At 42.6% G+C, this 22,039-nt stretch overlaps 1 protein-coding gene and 1 long non-coding RNA gene across 4 annotated transcripts in view; both read right to left on the reverse strand.

Annotated features, from left to right (window-relative positions):
- Positions 1-101: 101 nt before the first annotated feature.
- ccdc28a (coiled-coil domain containing 28A) lies at positions 102-5,107 on the reverse strand. 3 transcript variants are annotated; one of them, XM_030073594.1, is made up of 6 exons: positions 4,933-5,107; positions 4,540-4,732; positions 4,069-4,250; positions 3,207-3,361; positions 2,395-2,417; positions 102-1,712 (listed from the first exon to the last, which is right to left on the reverse strand). In XM_030073594.1, the coding sequence occupies exons 2-6, from the start codon at positions 4,701-4,703 to the stop codon at positions 1,658-1,660; spliced, it is 579 nt and encodes a 192-aa protein (XP_029929454.1). In that variant the 5' UTR covers positions 4,704-4,732; positions 4,933-5,107; the 3' UTR covers positions 102-1,657. The 3 variants fall into 3 exon arrangements, with proteins under 3 accessions (XP_029929454.1, XP_029929463.1, XP_029929446.1); XM_030073603.1 differs by having other exon boundaries at positions 4,540-4,757; XM_030073586.1 differs by having other exon boundaries at positions 4,540-4,736; positions 4,933-5,106.
- Positions 5,108-9,716: 4,609 nt separating this feature from the next.
- Positions 9,717-22,039, reverse strand: part of LOC115374749 (uncharacterized) — a 61,831-nt gene continuing 49,508 nt past the window's right edge. Inside the window, exon 3 of the long non-coding RNA XR_003929656.1 lies at positions 9,717-9,842. This is a non-coding gene — a long non-coding RNA (uncharacterized LOC115374749). The remainder of the gene's footprint in view (positions 9,843-22,039) is intronic.

A 22,039-nucleotide genomic window follows, 5' to 3' on the forward strand; every position in this document is an offset into this window, starting at 1 on the left:
CTGTGGTGTGTGAGGTTTCTACCATGTCTTGGTGATGAGTTTTTCCACCTACACACAGACAAAATCTTCATCTATCTTATAAAAGGCACTGAGACAGCAGGTAATTAAATCAGACAACAATTTTATTATCCTGTTTGAAAAGTAAACAAAAATAAAAATCATCACACAGCTTACTTACAACAGCCGCAAACCGTGAAATCACACATCTCCATCAACATCACCATGGGCTAAAATTAGAAGCGACTAAATAAAATAAGCTATCTGATTTAGAATCAATGCAGCGTCATTATGATTATTGCCTTCCACCTGCGTTTTCAGTATGCAAACTTACACACTATGTAAGTCACTCAAAATATTTTTTTAAACAATAAGGCAAAAAGGATTAAATTAAAAGTAAGGCATGATTGCGATGTCAACATTTGGATGACTCAGTGTTTTCCATGGTCAAACAACACACCTCTGATATGTGCAGTGTGTTTTGCATGCTGCATGGATGTGTGCAAATACATTCAACACCAGACACAGTGCTGCGGGTGAAATCACCGGGCCACTCACATGTAGCAAGGAATTACATGCAGAATCACATATTTTGGAAAAAAAAAAAAAAAAATCACAATGTACAAAAAACTATGGCCAGTATTTGTCAGAATCTGAGAATTTGAACTGTGTATTCAAATATTTTTTTGGGCTGATTTGAATCCCCACAGTTGTTTTGGCTACTGACAACTATCACTTGTAAATCAGAAAACGTTATTTAAGCTTTTATTCATTCAAAGTTAACCAGACCAAAGCTCAACGTTTGATGCTGTAACAATTTCTTTTGAACACACAATATTATTCAAAGTGAATCTCTTACCAATGGGCCCTCTAGCTATATTCTGATAAGCCTGACTCTGTGGCTTCATTTTGCATGGATCATGACCTTGCTGTTGACCTGAGTGACCTGCAACCCGTGACAACAGAGACAAAGTGCAACACAGTGACTTTACGTCTTTGCAAAAAGCTAAAAGGAGCAAGTCTGCAGTCAATTCACTTCAAACTAAGCTGATTTACAATAACTACAATTGCAACTGGCAAATAAGATTATTCCATTAGACTAAATAGGCATATTTTATGCGATTAACAGCTTTGTTAAGCGCCATATTGCAAATCCAGACTTTTCAGGCCCAAGTGTAACTGGAGTGATCTGAGCACAGCTTTACTTACAGAGACCATATGACAATGACGCACCAATGTTAATACTATGAGAGATAAAGGTGAAAACACCAGGCTTGTTTGCATCTTCTCCAATAGAAAATTAGACTGCATCACCTTTTTGGAAGGCTGTTAGATCTTTATATTGGAGAAAAATGGATTACATTTTTGTCTTTTCCTACTGACACCAAGCTTACTGTAAAGTCTGTATTGTTCATTAAAATTAACTGATTACATTGTTACATTTAGTTCTCAGACGTGGTATCAGCAGTGAGGACGAGGTTATCAGTGCACCCCTGATAGGACATCTGACAATACATCCATGCCCTCTGTACAGAGAGTGAGAGCTGGTGTAGAGCTTTGTGAATACTTTGTGAGGAACAGTCTGTAGATCCAACTCCCTCCTCCTGCCCCTGAAGATTAAAGACAAAAACTAAAAGAGGAGAAAGGAAAGAGCGAGAAGTCACATGCTGGCAGTCCTGGGGATTTCCTGGGTGTCGGCTAAGTTCAGTTTCTGACTGGAGCAGCGGGGTTATGGAGAAACACTGGTGCAAATGTGAGAGGTCTTTTAACAAGTTTACTACCTGCTTAATTAGATTTTAACATAGAACAGCCACTTAAACAGAACTAGTTGAGCATTTCGCTTACATATCTGTAAAAGAAGTCATGAATGATACAACCCTAATGCTATAGGCCACAGAAACCACTTACCTCCAGTCTTAGAAGAAAAAAAAATCCTATAATAATGCATAGGTTATGAAAACAAAGTGGAGCAGATGTTTGTAATATGTCTCTCTGCATGAAACTGCAGTTCCTCAAATAATTTTGCCTACTTTCAGTTACAGATTTTTCTGTCGTTTATGTCTCATCCTTCTGTCTGTCCTCTGCTCTTTCCAAGATTATTTGGTTTGAAGCTATATTTGTTGAAGCTTTGAGAAGAAATACACAATGATATGACGGTACACTGGTTTCCTACTCCAGGACAACACTGCTGAGAATGTACTGTGTGGCAACAACTATGTGGGGGGGAGGCCACAAGGTGGTGCTGGGTGAATGTGCCACAAGTATGTTTTATGATTATTATTTTTTATACAAAAAAAATATTAGTGCTTCACAGAGAAACATTTAAGTGCAGTGACCTTTAACGACTGCAAAAATAACTCATTAATGCCTGCAGACAGGTCAGTGTCAAAAGGATACATTGAAGAACTTAACTCCTCCAGCTGTGAAGAAAAAAAGGAACAATTTGAACATATTATTTACATGCATATTAACGCATGAATAGCCATCTGAGGACAATGTAAAACATCCTTGTACTTTATTTGGACTTTGTCCTGCATGCAAAGAGAAGTCGGGATTATTTTCCATCAATAAAAAAAACATCAACCTGAAACTTGCACTGAAAATAAGTGTGACTGAACAAAAAGCTGAGCACTTGTGGTTCAGTCTGCCACAATGCTAAGAGCACACACACCATGTATAGTACCAGTGTGAATAATGCACACACACATATACCATGGATAAAAACACAATGGGAAAGATCCACCTTAGTCTACAGTCCTGCATTGTGCAAAAGTCGGGAGTAAGTGGTTGCAAAAGCAAAGGCACATGAACTAAAACTAGGACATAAAGAAAGGCAGACAAGTGCCCATAGCCAAAAGTTATTTTCTGCTACAGCAGCAACCACAACTTTCAGAGGAGACACTGATAGAGGATTTGGAGGCTTAAGGTGTAAAAGGATCTGAAGCATTATATGTGGTGCCCGTGGCGTCATTTACACTAAAGTTATGTTTTTAAATATTAAAAATCAATGAGTTGTACTAACTTTGTTCGATATGCGATCGAAAGCTTAACTCTGTTATGACAGTCAAGGTCTAAGTGCTGTGAATCACATTTTAACTGATCACACTATCTCACAAGTATATGACAATATCAAGAATAACATCAAAGAACATTTTAAAGGTAAGACTCCTGTTTCTCAAAGTGTTAAGGTGAGATTCCTGCAGACTTACATTGAGCAGCAGTTTGTCCATGTTGGTGTCACAGGCCATCTTCCTCTGGTCCTCGGGCATTTCGTCCACCTCGCTGTAGAGGTCAAAGTGCAGACGAGCCAGCTTCTCCTGCATCTCTCTCACGTGCTCCATCTGGTCAATGGAGCACTCGTTGCCTGAGACAGAAGCAAGACAAAACACACAGAGCCAGGCGGATGTCATATACTGCTGTTCCACTCTTCAGGATTTAAACACTACCTTTCCTTCCAAAGTCTGTCACAGTCTCCCTCACTTAATTGATCTACTACTGTCACTTTCAGCCCTTACTTAACAGTCTTAAGTGATCAAGTTTACTATAAGATACAGAAAATATTATTTTAGAATCATAAATTATTGTATGCCTACATAAGTTGTGGGCATGTTCAGCAATTTTCTGACCAAGAAAGGACAGATGTCTGCATCAGGTGCAATTCCTGATGCAGCTGATGCAGCATTAGCATGTTGTTGTTACGCTATCAGTGTGCAAACCAGGCTATGATTTGGCTGAACATTGTCCAGTGGAAACAAGACATTATCCTGTTACTATTGACAACACAAGTAAACAGTAATTAAGCTCAACCCATTAAGATTTTGGACAGATCTAAGAGAAAGACTCCAGAAAACTCCACAAACTTCCCTGGGTGAGGCTTTAGACATTCTTGTTTTTCATCTGTATCATTTAACTTAAGTAGAATTAACACATGATGCAATCCTGGATGGATAAGCTCACCCCTTGAAACAATTTAATGGAAGCACAATGTAAAAGCTGTGCAAGATTGTGATATCTAATTTTATCTGTGAGACAATGTATGCATGTGATGTGTTCCTTTGAAAGGCAACTTACCAAAGGCTTGTAGTTTCCCTGAATGGAAATCATTGAGGAGACTGAGAAGGCCATTCTCCATTTCTTGCACATCCGAAACATCCGTCAGAAAGGAGTGCTGGATGATGGGAGCCGTCTGGCTCTGGTTCTGATTCGCTTTACCACCCAAACCCAGCTGGTATCTGTTTTTGTCTCGGACTGTCCTGGACGGCAGAAGAGGAGAAAGGAGAGCAGCCAGTCAGGAAGCAGTGTTTGTTGCTGGATGATGACAGCTGAAATGCTTAGTTCTGGTTAGCAGAAGTAAGCATCAGGTGATGAAAATAAACGACACTAACCCAGATTTCCCAAACTTCCCCTCGGGCATCAATAAAGTATTTCTGAGTCTAATCCTGATACCGTTACTTACTTGTTTCTTCCAAGTATTTCAGAGCCAAATAAGATTCTCACCAAAATTCCCAAAAAGAAAAATGCTGACAGCTGTCTAGATGATACCTCCTGTTCTTGCTTTTCTGGCTGGAGTGAGTCCCGGTGTTGTGGCTGTAGCCGACGTGTCTTCCCCCGGAGGAAGCGCTGTTCTTACGGCCAGAACCGCTGGTCGGACCCGCCGAGTTGGTGGAGGGCCTGGGACTCTTTCTCTTCAGCTTTCGCTCCTCCATGGCCTCATGTTACGGCGCTGCCTGGTGACCTGGCTAGACGGTGAAACACGACAGCTGAAATTGCAGGTTAAGTGTCAAATCAGCGGGGCGGAAAAGATGTGATGAATGACAGCGCCGAGGCGAGCAAGCTAGCGTTAGCTCGATAGCATTAGCCACACCGCTAATCTTCAACTTCGGCGCTCGTTTACACACCAAAACCCAACATAAACCAGTGAAAACATCCACTCACTTTTCCAGAACGACAACCCCTATTGCCGTCGACAGCACTGACAAGTTGTTAACACGATTCAAACATTTGCTAAACCATAAAACGTGATGTTTACACCTGCTAGCCAGTGAAGTCTGTAAACTCCTCAAAAACTTCCTGTTTAGATGGGACGCAACACGAAACACTGAGCAGGGCTGCGTACCAACATGTACGCACCCGCCCTTAAGCCCGTCCTACACCCGGACAAAGACGCATGTAAAGGGAAAATATGTCGACCCAGTGGCTGTTTTCGGGTTAAATTATTTGGATTAGCACAATGACACTTATGAACCGTCTAAATATTACAGTAAAGTGGTGTGTCACCTCCCCTGCCTTGTAGTGCCCTTCGTACCTCACTAAGTGGAACGCTCCCTCCTCTGTCCAAATTGTCCGAATTCCAGAGAGCGACACACACACACACACACACACACACACACACACACACACACACACACACACACACACACACACACCTATCCATTTTCTCTACCCGCTTATTTTAGTGTACAGATTGATGCACTTTAATACGCCCTATTTTTCTTTCTTTCCTTTTTCTCACTTCTATTAACTCTGACAGAGATGTAATTGCAGCAATCAAACGCAAGGGGGAGACAAATGAGCATCCAATAGCTCTCTCTCTCTCTCTCTCTCTCTCTCTAATTTATGAAGTTCTAATAGATGACAAACGTGTTGGAAAGAGCTGCTTGTACAGTTTAATTAATTAACTCAGTTTTTCATAAACGCTGCCAATATTAAAATTACTCATCAAGTGGATGTTAAGGGACTTATTTGGCTTTCATTAGCGAGGCCAGATATCTTGCGGCCTCCTGAGAGAGGAGTCAGGTCTGAACTTTTGGGAGGTCTAGATGAGGCTACTTCAGTTACAGTCAAATGTTGAATAGCAGAGCAAATTGCAGGATTTCATGCAGTTTTACTGCCACTCAAGAGAAAAAAAATACTTCTGATTTTCAGATCTTTCCATCTTTTTTGGGGATTTACACTGACTTTATAAGTCGCTGTGGAGGAAGAGCATCTGCTACATGCCTTAAGTATAATTAGAATTATAACTGTCACTGAAATCCAGTTTGCAAGTAGGAGAAATGTCCTGAAAACACTCAAATGTACCTCAAAACAGGAATGTATGGATCTGTGTCTGCTTTGCTCTAGTTCAGGCGTGGGGAACCTTTTTGATTGCGAGGGTCACAACAGTATTCATCAAAAATATTCATCAAAAGAAAGAAAAACATATGTAAAAACCAAAACTAACCTTATTTGCATTGAACTCAATCCACAGTAAACTGTATGTGCAGTTGGAGTTGTTGGACATCTGTAGGCCTATAAGTGCAGTATGAGAAGTGTATGCAAATGAATGAAGAGTGATTTTCAAATTAAAAGTTTTCTGGGGCAGTGGGCTGGCTCTAGTTTGAATAAACCCCACAAATGTGAAGAAGCTGCTCCTATGACACAAAGCTTTGCCACAAAATACAAAATAAAACTCAACATGCAGACCGACTGGGCAGCAGGGTGGCACAGTAAAGAATGAAATCGTCAGCTGGGGTGACCCGGGTCAATCATCAGTGTCAGCAAGCGCCTGCCCCTCTCAAACGCCCATGAGCAAGACACTTAATTTGAATCAGCAGAAAAGGAAGATGCCACTGTTTTATGGCTCAAATAGAAAATATCTAGATGTCTTGTGTGTCATTTTATACACATTTCCCTGGAATTCAGCGGGGCATGTTTGGCATCTTCGGAAACCTCGGGATCTCCACTAGAATTTAAAATAAATTTCTGTGGGCTTGGACAAAGCTCGGCCGCACAGCAACGACAAAAACACACACAGGTAAACAGGAGACGCGAGGGAGCCGAGTTTGATTTTAGCAGGGTTTCCAATTTATTTCACTCGATTTTAATTGGACATTTTGGTCCAAATGGAAGTCTCCCGTTTCTGTGAGTCGGTGGTGGCAGATGTCTCTCTCCCTTCCTCTCTTTCACTTCCCTCTCTCTGTGCTCCCTTACTTCTCCTCCTTCCTGTGCTGTGTATTTATGTGTGTGTGTATGTGTGTGTTTGCTGCGTGACAGTGGCTGAGTGAGGTGAACCAGGATAAAATGTTACAGATGAACACATTTAGAGTGTTGCATCCCCACAGCCATTAACTCAGTGGATACACACACACACGCACACACACAAACACACACCTATCTCTCATCCATAATTGCAGTGTAGCTGCTGTTTAGAGAGCTAGCTACTAGTTATGGCCAGTTCATTCTCTTCTCATCTGCATGGCTGCTTGAATTATGCATCGGATTGAAAATGAATGACAACTCTTTTAATTACACACCACATCTTCCTGCCGATTCCAAGTTACCTACTATTTCTAATGTCGCATTATTCCAGCGTTTTAACGGCCTTACTTTAGCGACCGAAGACACTGCGATCTGGGGCCAAAAGCATTTGAAAAAAAAAAAAAAAAATCAAAATATTTTGGTTTTAACTTGCGCTGGAGTTAAAATGATTTGTTTACTTTTAATGAGAAAGTTCTCGAGAAAAATTGTATGTTCATTGTTTGAAAAACGGGAGCCGATCTCATTCTTTCAGACTATTTTTTAAACCCCCCTCACTCTCTTTCTTTCTCTCTATGGATTTGACCCATAATCATAAAGCATAAACATTCATATAGTATCAATTGGAGGATTACAAGCGTGAAAGCTCTCCTATTGTTTTTCAGTGGACGTCTGTGTTCGATAATGTATATCCCCCAGTGTGACGGGACACTCAGGGGACTCGTAAAGTAGATGCTGTGTGTGTGTGTGTGTGTGTGTGTGGAGGTCTGGGGGGAATTTGGGTTGAGCAAAAGGTTACAAGCATGTGTGTGTGTGTGTGTGTGTGTGTGTGTGGGTGTGTTTTCATCTCAGCAGCTGTGACCCAGAATAAGACATGTTTTTATCCCCTATGTTCCTTCATCTACCTCATCTACTCCTATACAAATATGCACACACACACACACTTGCGGCAAGTATTTCCTGTTCAAACGGAGCAGATTTGTATCTCCTGTATGAATAAAAGTCCTGTGTGCAGAGGGCAGCCGGGCATCTTGTCCTTGTCTTCCGTCTGTAGGGTGTCTCTCCTCACTGCAAGGACAAGGAACACAGAGTACACACACACACACACACACACACATACATGCACACACACACACACACACACACACACAACACACATAAACACACAGAGAGAGAGTGACAAAGAGAGGGATGCGTTGGGACATTGAGAGGTGAGAGAAAACGATGATACAGAGAGAATGAGGCAATAAGAAAGACTGGGAAAAATTAAACAGAAGATCTTTATCCCTGTATTTGAATCTATAGACGGTCAGTTTTTTGGCCTCCAATTTCTTCATTGATTTCAACACAAAAATTACATTCATTTTCATGAGGTTTCCATCATTTATACATGGAAACTTGTGAGGTTTTCATGTCCAGAATTACCTTATGCACCAAACAAGTGAGAACAACCTTTTTCTTTTTTTCTTGAACGGCTTAAGTGAGCTACTTCAGAAACCACCAAACAATCTGCTGGAAATCCAAGTGGAAAATGTGCAAAAGTTCTTAAAGTAAAGCAGGGGGTAAGAGTTTGATGCCTGGACTCCTCCCCCTCTCGTCTTTCTCTCGAGGGCTCGAGTGACCTGGCTTGTGTTATTCCTGCCTCACTTGCATTACAAAAGCATGAATCTTACATTTTACGTTTAGATGACAGATGTACACAGCCTGACATGTTAAAGCTGACAGTAGGAATCCCCGTTGAGCAATTTTACATTGACTACACATTTAAAAGATGTCTAAATGGCTGTTGATATCTGCAATAAACTCTGCTAAATAAGTTTTAAAAGCCAAAGTTTATAACTTACGCCTTGTCTAGACTGCAAGCGTCACGAGCTGCGACTGTGAGGGACACTCTTCACCTCAGAGGCTGGTTACGGTTTATTTTTGTTGCTGTTGCCATTCTGTTCGATTTAATGGGACTGTTACAATGCATAACTCACGCATAACGTGCTGATACTGGGCAAAATGGAATAACGGTATTGGACGTTTTAACCAAGACAATTATCTGACACCAAAAGCGCTGTCAGAAATATCAGCAAACTGTCCTGGTTTTCTCCATTTTCTGGCACGCAGGATCCTGAATTTTTCAAATGGAAGGGGAAAAGAGAGGTTTTATAGCAATTATTTTGTCTAGTGACGGCGAAATAATGGTCCAGTCCACATTGATCGGTGAAAGTGACACACTGGTGCTCAGTATTGGCATTGAAAAAGTGCTACTGGTGCATTCCTATAGATTATGTCCTGCCTGACTGGCCAACAGGCGAGGAGTGTACTCATTCTAATTCTTTGTCAAATTACTCATCTTCTAATCCATTTCTGTGGCAAAAGCGAATGGGAGTGTCTTGAAATACCAATGGGGTTGAGAGTTTGTGCTCCAGAAAAGAATATTATGGGCTAGAAAGTGAGATTTCACAGGCATGAATCTCAGCAGCTGGTGAAGCGATCATCCAGTTGCCGGTAAGGATAAATCGCATCCTAAAAAGAAACACTTATTGCCCTTTTAAATCACAAATGATTTACTTTCTCGCTTCTTCCGGTCGTCTCGCTGTCTTTCTCCCCCTCTGCCAATCCCCGTCTCTCCTCTTCAACTCCCTTTTCTCCCTCTCATTCAATTCCCCATCCCCCTCCTCCCTCCCGTTCCCCTCTTCCTGTCCTCCTCTCTGCGTCGCCTCTCTCCACTCTGTAGAGGGTCCAAGTGACATTTGGCTGTCCCCTGCCTCGAGGGGGTCCAGGAGATGCAGACGTTTTTGGCAGGCAGGCACAGGGACGCCTAGGGGTCCTGACGGGGACTCCTGGACCAGGAAGAGAAAAAAAGCCCACATCATAAAATACACCCCCAGTCAGAAACGCTCACACACTCGCAGGAGCAAACAATTGCACATGCAGACAAGAGCTACCACACACAGACACACGCATGCACCTACCAATCAAACATACAACGGAGGCACAGTGGATGGTAAATGAGAGAGGGCGAGGGAAACTGCCCCCGCAGTAAAGTTTAGAGAACAGAAAATGAATCGCGGTTTGAATTTGAATAGCCAACGCTGTGAGGTTAGAAAGTGGCTGGCCGGCTTTACTCGGCTCTCATTCCTTATGATCAGGTTATCAATACTGACAGCCCTATCATATAGTCGACAAAGTGAATGACATCTCAATCAGTTTTGTGCCTATAAACTTGAACTATATATTCAGTAATCAATAAAAGTACCGATCAATTAATAACATTTAGAGTATGTGGTGGAAAAATGGAATTAGTTTTGGTGGCGAAAAAATAAAATTCATGCATTTCTTTTCTCCTAAAATCCAGTCATTCAGTCAGCCACAATGTCTGGAAATTGAAAAAAAAAATGCAAAAAAAAATAAATAAATAAATAAAATAAATCCTAAATTTCGTTAAAAAAATTCTTAAAAATGTATTACAAAAAGTGAAATAGCCAGTATACCTGAATTCAACAGCCTACAATTTACAGTCTTGCAGTTAAGAATTTAGTAATTCTGTAATATTTTGTAATTATTCCATATAACTTTTAAATGTCATGCTATCTTGATTATTTGATCATGCCTTAATTCCCTACAGCAATATCATAATGATCATTTCCAGTTAGTTTGAGAACTCGACTGAAATCTCAGACCGAAGCAGAAACAACTGAGCAATCAACTTGTAAGAAATCCAGTCACATCATGATTTTGTTTAAAGAGGCAGGCATGTTGTTCAAGGAAATTCTTGAAACGGCTTCCACCTCTTAATTTGTTTGAAAGGAGCAAACTGAGAAGTCAAGATCTGGGTTAGGGGTTAAGGTTGTTTCCAAATTGCACTTCCCAGAGATCAGCTGTCATTCAAACACTGTGGGTGGGATTTTCGAAAGATGCCGTTTGGTTTTCTGTAGGTGGCGCTGTTTTCTTTCCTGCAATTTCCAAATGTCTGTATTTTTGCATGCCTGTAACTAATATAAAACCTGAAGGAGGATATCCAGGCAGGCTATTTGCTGTCCCCACGCCCACATGTGCTTTAAAGCTGCATAAATCCTACAGTGTGAATGTGTGAGTCCTACTGGAACCCACTTCTTGAAGCCTTGCTAACGTGAAACTATCGCTTCAACGTAGAAAAAACTTTTTCCCCCAAAGCTGCTGGTTCCAGCGCTTCACTGAGGACACATCAGGCTTATGCTGGATGAAATCTTCAAACTTTATGGCTGCAGCGTTTCATCAAACAGAAAATATCAAGACATCTTACGCATAATTTTATACACATTTCCCTCTAATTCAGCAGGACATAGCTGGTCTCTTTGGAAACTTTGGGACCTAAACTAGAATTTAAATTGAAGCTTTGTGGATTTGAACAAAGCAACATTCATTTGTGATGACAAACCCACCAGCAAGGCTGAAGTTTAACTTGTATTCGAATTGTGAAATGCAGACTCTCTCTGGAGCGTTCAAAGATTGTGGAGGAGAGAGGCTGGCTTGACACTGTGGGTATGGACCGCATCGCTGTTGTGCTTCTAGATAGTCCAAAGATTTATTTATGTGAAATTTGTGGCTGCAGAGAAGCCAAAATGAAGCGTGAAAACAAGACGACGGGACTTGCTCAGAGAGCTGTTTTCGTTGGCTATCCTGTTGGCGCGTCTCTCCTCACCTCCCACCACTCCTGTCCCCTCCGCGGCCACTCACACATCCATTTTTTCCCCTCCTCTCTGCCGCGTCTCTCCGGTCTCTTCGGAGAGATAATGCGCCGGTCATCAGGGGGAGCGAGGGAGCGAGGGAGATGCGGGGCTAATTGCGGGGTGCCGGAGCTCGTTGGCGCGGCGCTGCCCGCTGTTTTGGCTCGGCCGTAATTACCTGGTTGCCGCAGATGTTTCACACCATTGTTGTACAAACAGAGCGAGAGAGGGGGGGACGGATGGATGGACGGATGGAGGGACATAAAGAGGGAGAGACAGAGGATGAAAGAGATTAGTGGGGGAGAGATGGAGGGAGAGGTCTTAATGACAAAGCAGCGAGGCCAGGTCTGTCAGACAGCTGCAAACTTCTCTACATGAGCAAAGAAACGGGAAAAAAAACACGTTTTCTCCCTCCATCCATCCATCCTTCTCTCCATTCTTTCATTTTTTATTCATCTCTTTCAATCCATTATCAAACCAACCCTTTTATATTTGCACCTTGAGTGTTGATGGGTGATAATAATTCTTTGAGTGTATGTGTGTGTGTGTGTGCAGGGTGCAGCCTTCCCACCGAGGCAGAACAAAGTAGCGTAATAACTCAGACACTGAGCTGACCCTCTCTGCTGCTCTCAAGTACACTTAATGGATGTGTGTGTGTGCGTGTGTGTGTGTGTGTGTGTGTGTGCATCTTTCTGAGTGTCTAATCGTCTGTCTGTTCCAGTGTATGTGAATGTGAGTGCTTGCATGTGTGAGTGTGTTTGTGTGTGTGTGTGAGATGGCAAATCTGCGCTTATGCATGTGTGTCCATGTGTTTGCCTATGTGTAAATGCGTCCTGCTCTCTTATGTGTGTGTGTGAGTGAGTGTGTATGTGTGTGTGTGTGTGTGTGTGTGTGTTCAAATAGCTGAACCCCTCCAGGGGTGAATTGTTATGGATGCTGTTCTGTTGAAATTACTGTTATTTGTTTCCTTTAAAACAAGCTAATTGCAGCGTAGTGGATTGCTGCTACTCGTGTGTGTGTGTGTGTGTGTGTGTGTGCATTTGTTTGGTTCCTTGTTTATTGTTTGTTTGTGTCGCATTGCAGACCCCTCCGATTTCTTTAGCATGGACACATTTTCACTCCGGCGTCAAAACTCATTCTGCTGCAGCTGCTGGGGAGCTATTTGACTTATTGGCCTTTAAAAAAAAAAGAAAAAAACTCCAAACAGAACGCACCGAAAATGCAAATTATCAGCGTATCAATGAATTCTAATAGAAATGATGAATCATGCATGCGTTGCTCCACAGAGACAACAGATTATTGACTCTTTGGCGTTTTTATCGTGAATTGTTATTGTGTCCGCACGTCTTTCTTGTGTCTCTGTTAATATTCATTCAAATTAATAACTCTCAGCACAAATACTGATTCAGGTGCTGTTTATCATCATACAAATACTCATCGTCTCAACAAGTTATGTCTCCTGAGCCTCTGTCAGCAGAGTTTTAGAGTCATTAAACTGTTTTAATCTGCATAAAGTGAAACAGTTTCTGATAACCCATATGAATATCTATTACATGTGACTCTTTCTATTTTACATATATAGTCAAATATTAGGTAAGCATGTATACCCTCTGTTTATGGTCATATACTCTGTGTGCAGTCCATATGCTTCACATATATGTACATATATCATGATGTGTGTCATGATATGTGTTGCATCGTCGCGAATACCCAACCATATTACATATGAGCCTCCATACCTGATTAACATACATGACTCCCAAAAATGGGGGGTGCATGTTGATATGAAAATATTCCAAATATGAATATGTTTCATTTAGTTTAACATGGATACAGTACATATCATGTGTGTATCTAAATTATTAATTTCTGTATAACCTACAGTATTTAAATATAGAGGAACATAAAGAACTTGCACACTATGAAGGAAAAAAAAGGCCAAAAATAGAACAACAGAGGTAAAAATTATTTTGGTTTACATGGTGACAAGATGAAAAAAGTGTAAAATAAATAAATAAATAAATAAACAAATAAAGAGGGCATTTTATTATTTTGAACTTATGCAGTTGAGGCTGTTTACTTTTTTTTTTTTTCTCATCCTCGCTCACTCAAAACTATTTCTGAATTTGCTGCATGCAATATTGTTACAGGAGATATGAAATATGCCACTTAATCTAACTATAGTAGCTGCAGTGTGTGTGTGTGTGTGTGTGTGAAAGAGAGAGAGAGAAAGAGAGCGAGACAAAGAGAAAGAAAGTGAGAAAAGGGAGAGAGACACTTTCCATGCTGGTGTTTGGTGGGTTAAGTGTGTGTGTGTGTCGGTGTTAAGTGGGACATCTCAGACAGACAGGCCACCCTCTCCTGCAGCCCCCTTGTCTGCCAGGCAGGTGAGCCAGTCTCTCTCTCTCTCACACACACACACACACACACACGCACACACACACACACACACACACACACACACACACACCTGCCAGCTCCTTCACGTCCCCCTGTGCCAGGTACGTCTACGTCCCGTCTTTGTGTGCGAATGAAAGCGCCGAGAGATCTGAGGAGGAAGAAAATACACACGGCATTCTCACGGGGGGAAGAGGGAGGGGGAGGCGGACGAGAGGAGGAGAGGGAGAAGAAGAGGTGGCCTCGCCTTCCCTCTCATCCCTCCATCCAACACTTCTCCTCCTTTCGTTTGGTTCCATTCGTTCGTCAGTTCTTTTTCCTTTTTGTGCCGTTCCATGCGCCGCTCTCTCTCTCCCTCTCTCTGTCTCCCTCTCTCTCTCTCTCCCTCTCTCTGTCAGTCTGTCTGTCTGTCTCTGCCTCCACTCTTCTCCTGTCCTCCCTTTCTTTGCGCTCCATCCTTTTTCTCCCCGCTGCATCGCTCGCTTTCTTTCCCATCCATCGTTTCCCCCCTCTCTCTACCTTTCCTCGCCTCTCCTCGTTCCAGTTTCCAAGTGCTTGGACGGGGCTGACTGCTCCGGTCACTGCTCAGGGAGTACGGCGAGCTAAAGTAGGCTGCATGTAGAAGAACATCACACACACACACACACACACACACACACACACGTGCATGCACAGGAACACACACACTTGAACAAACAAACAAAAAACGAGGCCCCCTTTCTCTTGCTCCAATTTCAATTGTGTCTTGTTTGCTACCTGCGTGCGTCTCTACCTCCTCCAGATCCCGAAGCTTATCTGTAAGCCCAGCCTAGAAAGCATTATGAGAACTGGTCTAACATCATACATATCCAAACACCAAGCGTTCAGAGATAAGCTTCGCCTGCTCTTATCTGAATCTGCTCGTCGCCGCTCCAATCCAAACCAAGTTCAGCACAACAGAACTGTACCAAAGTTCAACCCGGCACATCGGGAAATATTCACTCTCTCACACTCGAATCCACATTTCCTGGAACTTGTTTCGGCCTCGGGGATTAAACAGGCAATACGGAAGGCGTTTACTCCCCCGTGCAAAGCAGCGCAAAAGTGATCGGCCATTGTGTGTCTGCCTTGTTGTTGATGAGGCTGATGATCCGCACCAGTGACTCGGCAATATTTGGCTTTCAAAATTCACTTTCCCTCAATTTTTTCGAACTTGAGGAAAGAAGGTAAGGTGCCAAAACACCGTGGCTGCCGTTTTGGACACCATCTTCAGCGCCATCATTCACCAAGATTTGGGAGTTCCTGAAAGTCACTGATTGTATTAAAAAATGTGAGTTTGCATGTGTTCATTCCCCTCGCTGAGCTTCATCATCATCGTCATCATCATCATTCTCCAAATAACCACCATCTTCATTTTCATTATGATCATGGGAGCTGCGTCCATTTCCTTATTCTTATCCTCACCGCCCTCCTTATCTTCCTCCTGTTTATATTCATCATCAGCATCATCAGCATCATCTTCATCATCTTCATCGCTGCATATTGATTCGTCATAGCTCTCCAAGCGTCCGCTGACCTTTCGTGTGAGGTGCTCGTTCTTTAAGACTTCAAGAGGCGAGGATGATTGATGTGTGATCTTTGATATCCTCTGAAGATGTGTGTGTGTGTGTGTTTGTGTGTGTGTGTGTGTGTATGTGTGTGTGTGTGCGCACACATGGGTAGTCGCTTAGGACCTCCTATGGCTGAGGAACCAAAGGTCCTCAGGGTATTAGAGTAGGAGATCAGGGAGTTGGTTCACACACACACACACACACACACACATAGTGGTGTCTCAGCGACCTCTTGGTGAGTTCAGTAGCAAGGCGTGGTGAGAGTAGTCGTTTGAACCTGCAGATCTTAAAGATCACAAACACACACACACGCACTCACACACACAAATACTAAAAGAAGGGAACGGTTTAACCTCTTTCCCCCCTGGGTGCTGGATGGAAGGATTGGACTGATGGAAAGAAAGAGGGGGAAAGAGGAAGAGTGAGAGGAGAACAAGAGGAGGGAGGAGAGACAAAAGTGAGTGAACAGGAGGAAGAAATAGACGAGTTGGACAGTTTGCTGATCAGCTTTTTAGTCCAAAAAGTCACTTTTTACTTGTGACTCATTTCAAATGTAAACTTAGTACCTTCTTCTCCCTGGAGGCAGTCATTTGTTCCTCTTACTATTCCATTACACCACCAAAACTGGTGACTGTGCAAGCCACAAGTTTGCATCACTCCATTACATTTCCTGTTAGATCAAGAAAACTAAACTGCAGTGAAGACCAACTTTCTTCAGTGTTGTGTCTCTTTGTTCCAAAAAACAAAGAAGCAGGCGTAAAATAAAATGTTCTATCTTTTTCAGTGAAAGGATGCCTAAGGGATTTTTTTTTTTTTTTGGATAATTCATTTTCAGTCTGATAAACATGAGGTATTATCTGATGTAATTCCATCTATTTTAATTGGTAACTTTAATATCATTACTGAAAATAATATTTGCACTACTGAAGGTACTTACGCTGAACAATGTGTAAATAAGACAGCTTTGGAGTTGCTGTGAGGTTTGTTTTTTCACTTTGACGGAGCTAGGCTAATGACTCCTATAGACTTCAAGTCTTTATGCTAAGCTAACACGAAATGCTACCCATAAGAACCGAACCACTGGACGTACAGCGGTGAAAATGATGTTGAACACCTTGTCTCAGTCTGGGTAAGTCGAGAAAAAGGGTACTTTGCCCCACTAGCTTTATACTGAAATACATTTTACTGATACTTTTACTTTAGTAACATTATTTTGGCATGATGGTATTACTTCTACAAGATTTGAGGTTGTTTTCGGCTACTGAGTGTAGATGCACGGCACTTGAAGAAATCAAAATCAAACTACAATGCGTTACCACCCGAAACTGCAACTGCCTGATAAAAAGAGACGGGGAGAGAGAAAGAAAGGGGCAAACTGTTAGTGAGAGAGTGAGAGAGAGAAAGGAAGAGAGACAGAGTTCACAGATGAGCAGGAGGAGGAGATAAAGAAGAGGGAGAGGCAGAGGGGAGAGATGAAGGAGAAGAGAGGAGTCTTTAATGTGCGTGGGTCTTGTAAGGTCAGACGGGGGCTGGGGAGGGGGGGAAAGGTTACAGGAAAGGTTACCATGATTTATTTAATCACTGATCAGTCAGACACAACGCGCACGCATGCACACACACACACACACACACACTGCACACACAAACACAAATACTCACGTACACGCACACTCTCATTCTGTCTTTCGCACCTTTCTTCTTTCTCGTACACACACACACTTAATTTTTTTGTCTGATAAAAGAAAGACGTGATGAAGGAGCATGTGAAGCGATGGGAGTTCTTGGTCTCATGACTCCAAAAACGTTTTCCACATACAGCGGAGAACAAAGACCATTTTAAAGTCGCTCTGCGGAGAGTGGACACAATATCGGAAACACATCCTCCCGAAGGACTTTAACTTTAACTTTAACACAGATACACATGTTAAGCTGGATGCCCATCAGTAGGATGCATCACTTTAAAAAACAGATCTGGCAATCACTGCCTCTGTATGTGAGCACTGAAAGAAAACATACGGCAGCTCACAGGGATGGCCAACAAATTGGTGCCTGATTGCAGATGCTTTGGTCAAAAAATAAATAAACACATAGATTTAGCCTCTTAAACTCCCCACTGATGGGTTTGTCATGGCGACATGGTGGAGCTTTGCTCAGACACACACAGATCTGTATCTAAATTCAGGTGGAGATCCCAAAGTTTCCAAAGATACCAGATATGTGCTGTTGAATCACAGGGAAATGTGTGTAAAATTATGCACAAGAAAATCATCAAAAAAAAATGCAAGATTGTACTTGTTGTTCTGTGCTAAGTAAAGGATTCTTACTTTTTTGTCACAATCAGAGAGCCTCAGATTTTTGGACTGCTCTTTCCAGATGGGCTTCATTCACACCAGAGTTAAACAGTCTTTTCTTATTATTGTCTTTTATTGTTTGTGGAGCAACCTTGAGAATCAGAACATTTTCCAAAGCACAATAACTTCAACAAAATTCAATTCACAACTCATGTGAAAACTTGTGAGCTCCATAAAGCAGATATCTATGACAGCATTGTCATACAAGAGCAGTTCAAACAGGACATAGAAGTAAGAAACACAAAACCTCGAGTGGAGAAAGGTCTAGTGTCTGATGAAACATCTTTCACGCTTTTCCCTCGGATGACTTTTGGTTTGCAGAAAGCTCCAAAACGCTTTCATCTTTCATCTCCCACTACCTGTTGTATTTGTCCAGCTGAACTTTGTGCAAATCGGTTCTTGATTCAACTGGATGACGGCAGAAACTAGCGGCACCACTGCAACTACAGCTGCGATTTGTGAACTTTCGAAAGTGTTTTGGCCCAAATCCCCGTTGGATTTCTAACCCAACCTGGTGGTGACATGAGCGCCGGCTTCCCTGGAACGTGTAAAGAGGCACAGGAAGACTAAAGAGAATAGGAGAGTGGTGCAGCGCCTGTGCATGCAAAGGAACGCTCATGAAATATGGAAGACTTTGGAATAGTCAATGTAATTAATGTTAGCGTTGAAACAAAACGTCCACCGCTGCTGTCACATCAGCCGATCTGCCCGCACACACCACACGCGCACACGCTCACACACACACACACACACACACACACACACACACACACACATCTTATTAGGAAGAGACAGAGGGTAGATGGATGGAAGGGATGATGGGAGGATGAAAGTGCTACACTCGTTTTTTTCCTGCCTTTTGTGGCGGAGAATGCCCCGAGGCAAGATTTAACAGAGGGAAGAGACAGAGAGAGAATGATAGAGGAAGTGAAGGGTGGAAAAAAGGGACAGAGGGGGGAAAAAAGGAGGTGTCTCGGTGACAATGTACCCCTCCATCCCACCGCCGCCGCCCTGGCCCCCTCCCCTCATCCCACCATCTCTCCCTCTCCCTGCTCCGCTCTCCGTTGTCTCGCTGGAGGCCCTACTAGCCCTTTGCAGGGTGCGACCTTGGTGGTCAGTGAGCTGCTGTGAACAAGGAAGAACCGGACCATATGGGAGGAGAGAGAGGGAACGGAGAGAGAGGTGGCATTCTTATGCCGTCATATGGCATTTATCGTAAACAAAACAGCATTCGCTTCAACATCCAACTAGTAATTACATCTTTAAAATCTATTTTTCTAACCCAGCATAGCCAGCTGATCTTGCATGTACATTTTTGTTTTACTCACGAAATGTGGCCTTAAAAATGGCACGAATCTTGTATTAACACGCCAACAAGCTGGTGATATGTGATACTACCAATATGGCTGCTCATCACAGTTACTGCTGTTTATTGAGCTTCAATGATCTCTGCCATGTCTGCAGTTCGTTTGACGGATTGGACGTTTTAGCCAATGGCAGACAGGCGGTCGATCCACTCACCTGCTGCGTATTTTTGTGTTTTCTCTGAAAGCTTTGATGCATCCGACTAGGGCAGCAATTATTGTGCATGTATTCGGGAAAGGCGCCATCATATCAGCTGCACCACCATTAACTAAATAAATCCCAGTTTAATGCTGCTGTTGTCATGCATGCCTTTCAACCCAGCAACCATCTTAGTTATTTTTACCTTTTGACACAGACCTGAAGAACTGCAATGCTAGCCTCCTTTACTTTCCTGCTCAACTTTACAAATAAAGAAAGTGAAAGATAGACAGATAGACAAAGCAATAATGATGAAAGTATCACTGAATTTGGGTTTAATTACTTTTAAAATTGGGCTGCAACCATTATGAGGACTTAATTTTCCATTCTTCCATGTTACTTATCTCCTCTTCACATATATCTAAACTTTCAGTGAAATTGGAGACTCATGGTTGTACCAGGAGGTTGATATGAACGCTGTTTACAAGTAAACAACAGTAAATACCATGTGAGATGAGCGTGGCATCGACCTGGTTGAGGCCATACATTATCCCTTTCTCCCCCTCTAATGCTTTCTCTGTCTTATTCTCTCTCTCTCTCTGTCTCTCTGTCTCTCTCTCTTCTCACACACACACACCGCTCACCGTCTGGGCTACATATGTGCTCCTTCACCCCTATCTCTGGGCCAGGGCTCGGGGCAGCGGCCCTGCCACCTTACCCAGGGCAAGGGCTGCATATGTTGGGAAGGTGGGCGCTATGGAGAGAGAGGGTGGGGGGTGGGGGTGCAGCAGATGGCTGAGCCCTAAGGCCTCTGCTGGTGTGGCCGGTGCTGTGTGTGTATGCGTGTGATGGGGGGGGTGGGAGGTAGGTGCGAGTGTGTGCGGGTAGGTGGGAGGAGTGCCTTTGTGAGTGTGTGTGTGTGTGTTTGAATGGGTCTGTGCCCGTGTGTCAGTGTGTGTGTGTCCATGCAGGTTTTCTGCTTGGAAGGATGGATGGAGGAGCACCAGTGCAGAAGAACTTCTTCTGGTCACGGCGAGAGAGAAAGGGCTGGAAAGAAAAGAGAGAGAGAGAGCGACGGAGGGAGAGACACACACTGAGGAAACATGCAGGCCATCTGCAGTACAGCTGACCAGCGACTAACTGAGAGCCGTCTCCATTTTGGCTCATAGGAAAAGTCTTCACAGCCATAACGATCACTAACATCAATAATAAAATGCTTATTATTATTCATTTAAAGGAGCAGTTCATCAAAAATCCAAATTTTGCCAGTTGAAACACAAATGTCTTTGCATATACAACACACAGGCAGGTAGCTCATGCAACTGCATCACAGCTTTCTCCAAAACAACTAAAGTTAGTGGGTACCATTTGTTTTAAGTGCTTAAAGGACAAAATATGATAGCTTGTGCATTACGTCAAAGCCAAACAGTTGCATCCTTAGAGTAAAATATCCATATTTGTACTTTTATTTAGCACAAATCTTTGTTCATGTGAACACCAAACCAAGCCTTGCTCGTCCACGTTCTGCTCAGTGAGAACTTCCTTTCTCATAACACACACGACACACAAACTGAAAGTGTTGGGTTTATAAACCAAGCTGTTTTAAGCTTCATTCCCAAGAGCTGACATTTTCAAAATCGTTAAAGTTTGGGCTTTTCCTGGATGCTGCACTCGCAGGTCCTCGACTAGATCTTTTCCACTCAAATTAGTAAACATAAAGTAAAATGAACTGAAGTATAGATCTTTTCCCCTGTGATCATTTGGCTTCCAAAGATTTGGATCGTGCTGCACCAACTGTGTAGAGTAATTTTTAGAAAGTCATTTTTTGCCTTCCTGGAACTCTAAAAAAGTGTGACCCACTGACTTCAGTTGTTTTTGAAAGGACTGCTGCACTGGTTACTTCCCCGTGTGTTGCATGGACAAAAACAACTGTTCCTTTGCAGTGGCAGCATTACCTGTGCACTCCATCTACTGTGCCATCTGCTGTGCATTTTGAGGACTTCTGAGTGTGTGTGTGTGTGTGTGTGTGTGTGTGTGTGTGTGGTTAAATCACTTTCAACAGTTTTGAGCAAGTGACGCATATCATGCATTTCTGTGCTGCACCGTTCAGCTGAGGTCTATAGTAAGCATTATACCAAGATATAAAGGAAAATTCACCAATTCATTTATTCTCACTTTCTTAGTGCATTCGATGCCATGTTTCTGTGACACTTGCACTGGAACAGATGAACTGAAAATTTGGATGGTGTAGCTGGCCTTGGGTTCAAATCACTGAAACACTGAAAAATCGTTGGTTGACTTCTGGGTGGCACTGATTTGAATCTATTTTGAACGATAAAATTTCTTCTCATCTCATCTCACTTCATGAGGTTTAATATGAAAATCAAAACTATGACATTTCCCAAAATTTAGCGGTCTTCACAGGTCTAAAAATTTGTTGCTGAACCCAAAAAGACCCAGATATGAACTGCCTGGAACCGGTACTAACCTG

This window comes from Myripristis murdjan, chromosome 2 (assembly GCF_902150065.1).
Source record: "Myripristis murdjan chromosome 2, fMyrMur1.1, whole genome shotgun sequence".
NCBI lineage: Eukaryota > Metazoa > Chordata > Actinopteri > Holocentriformes > Holocentridae > Myripristis > Myripristis murdjan.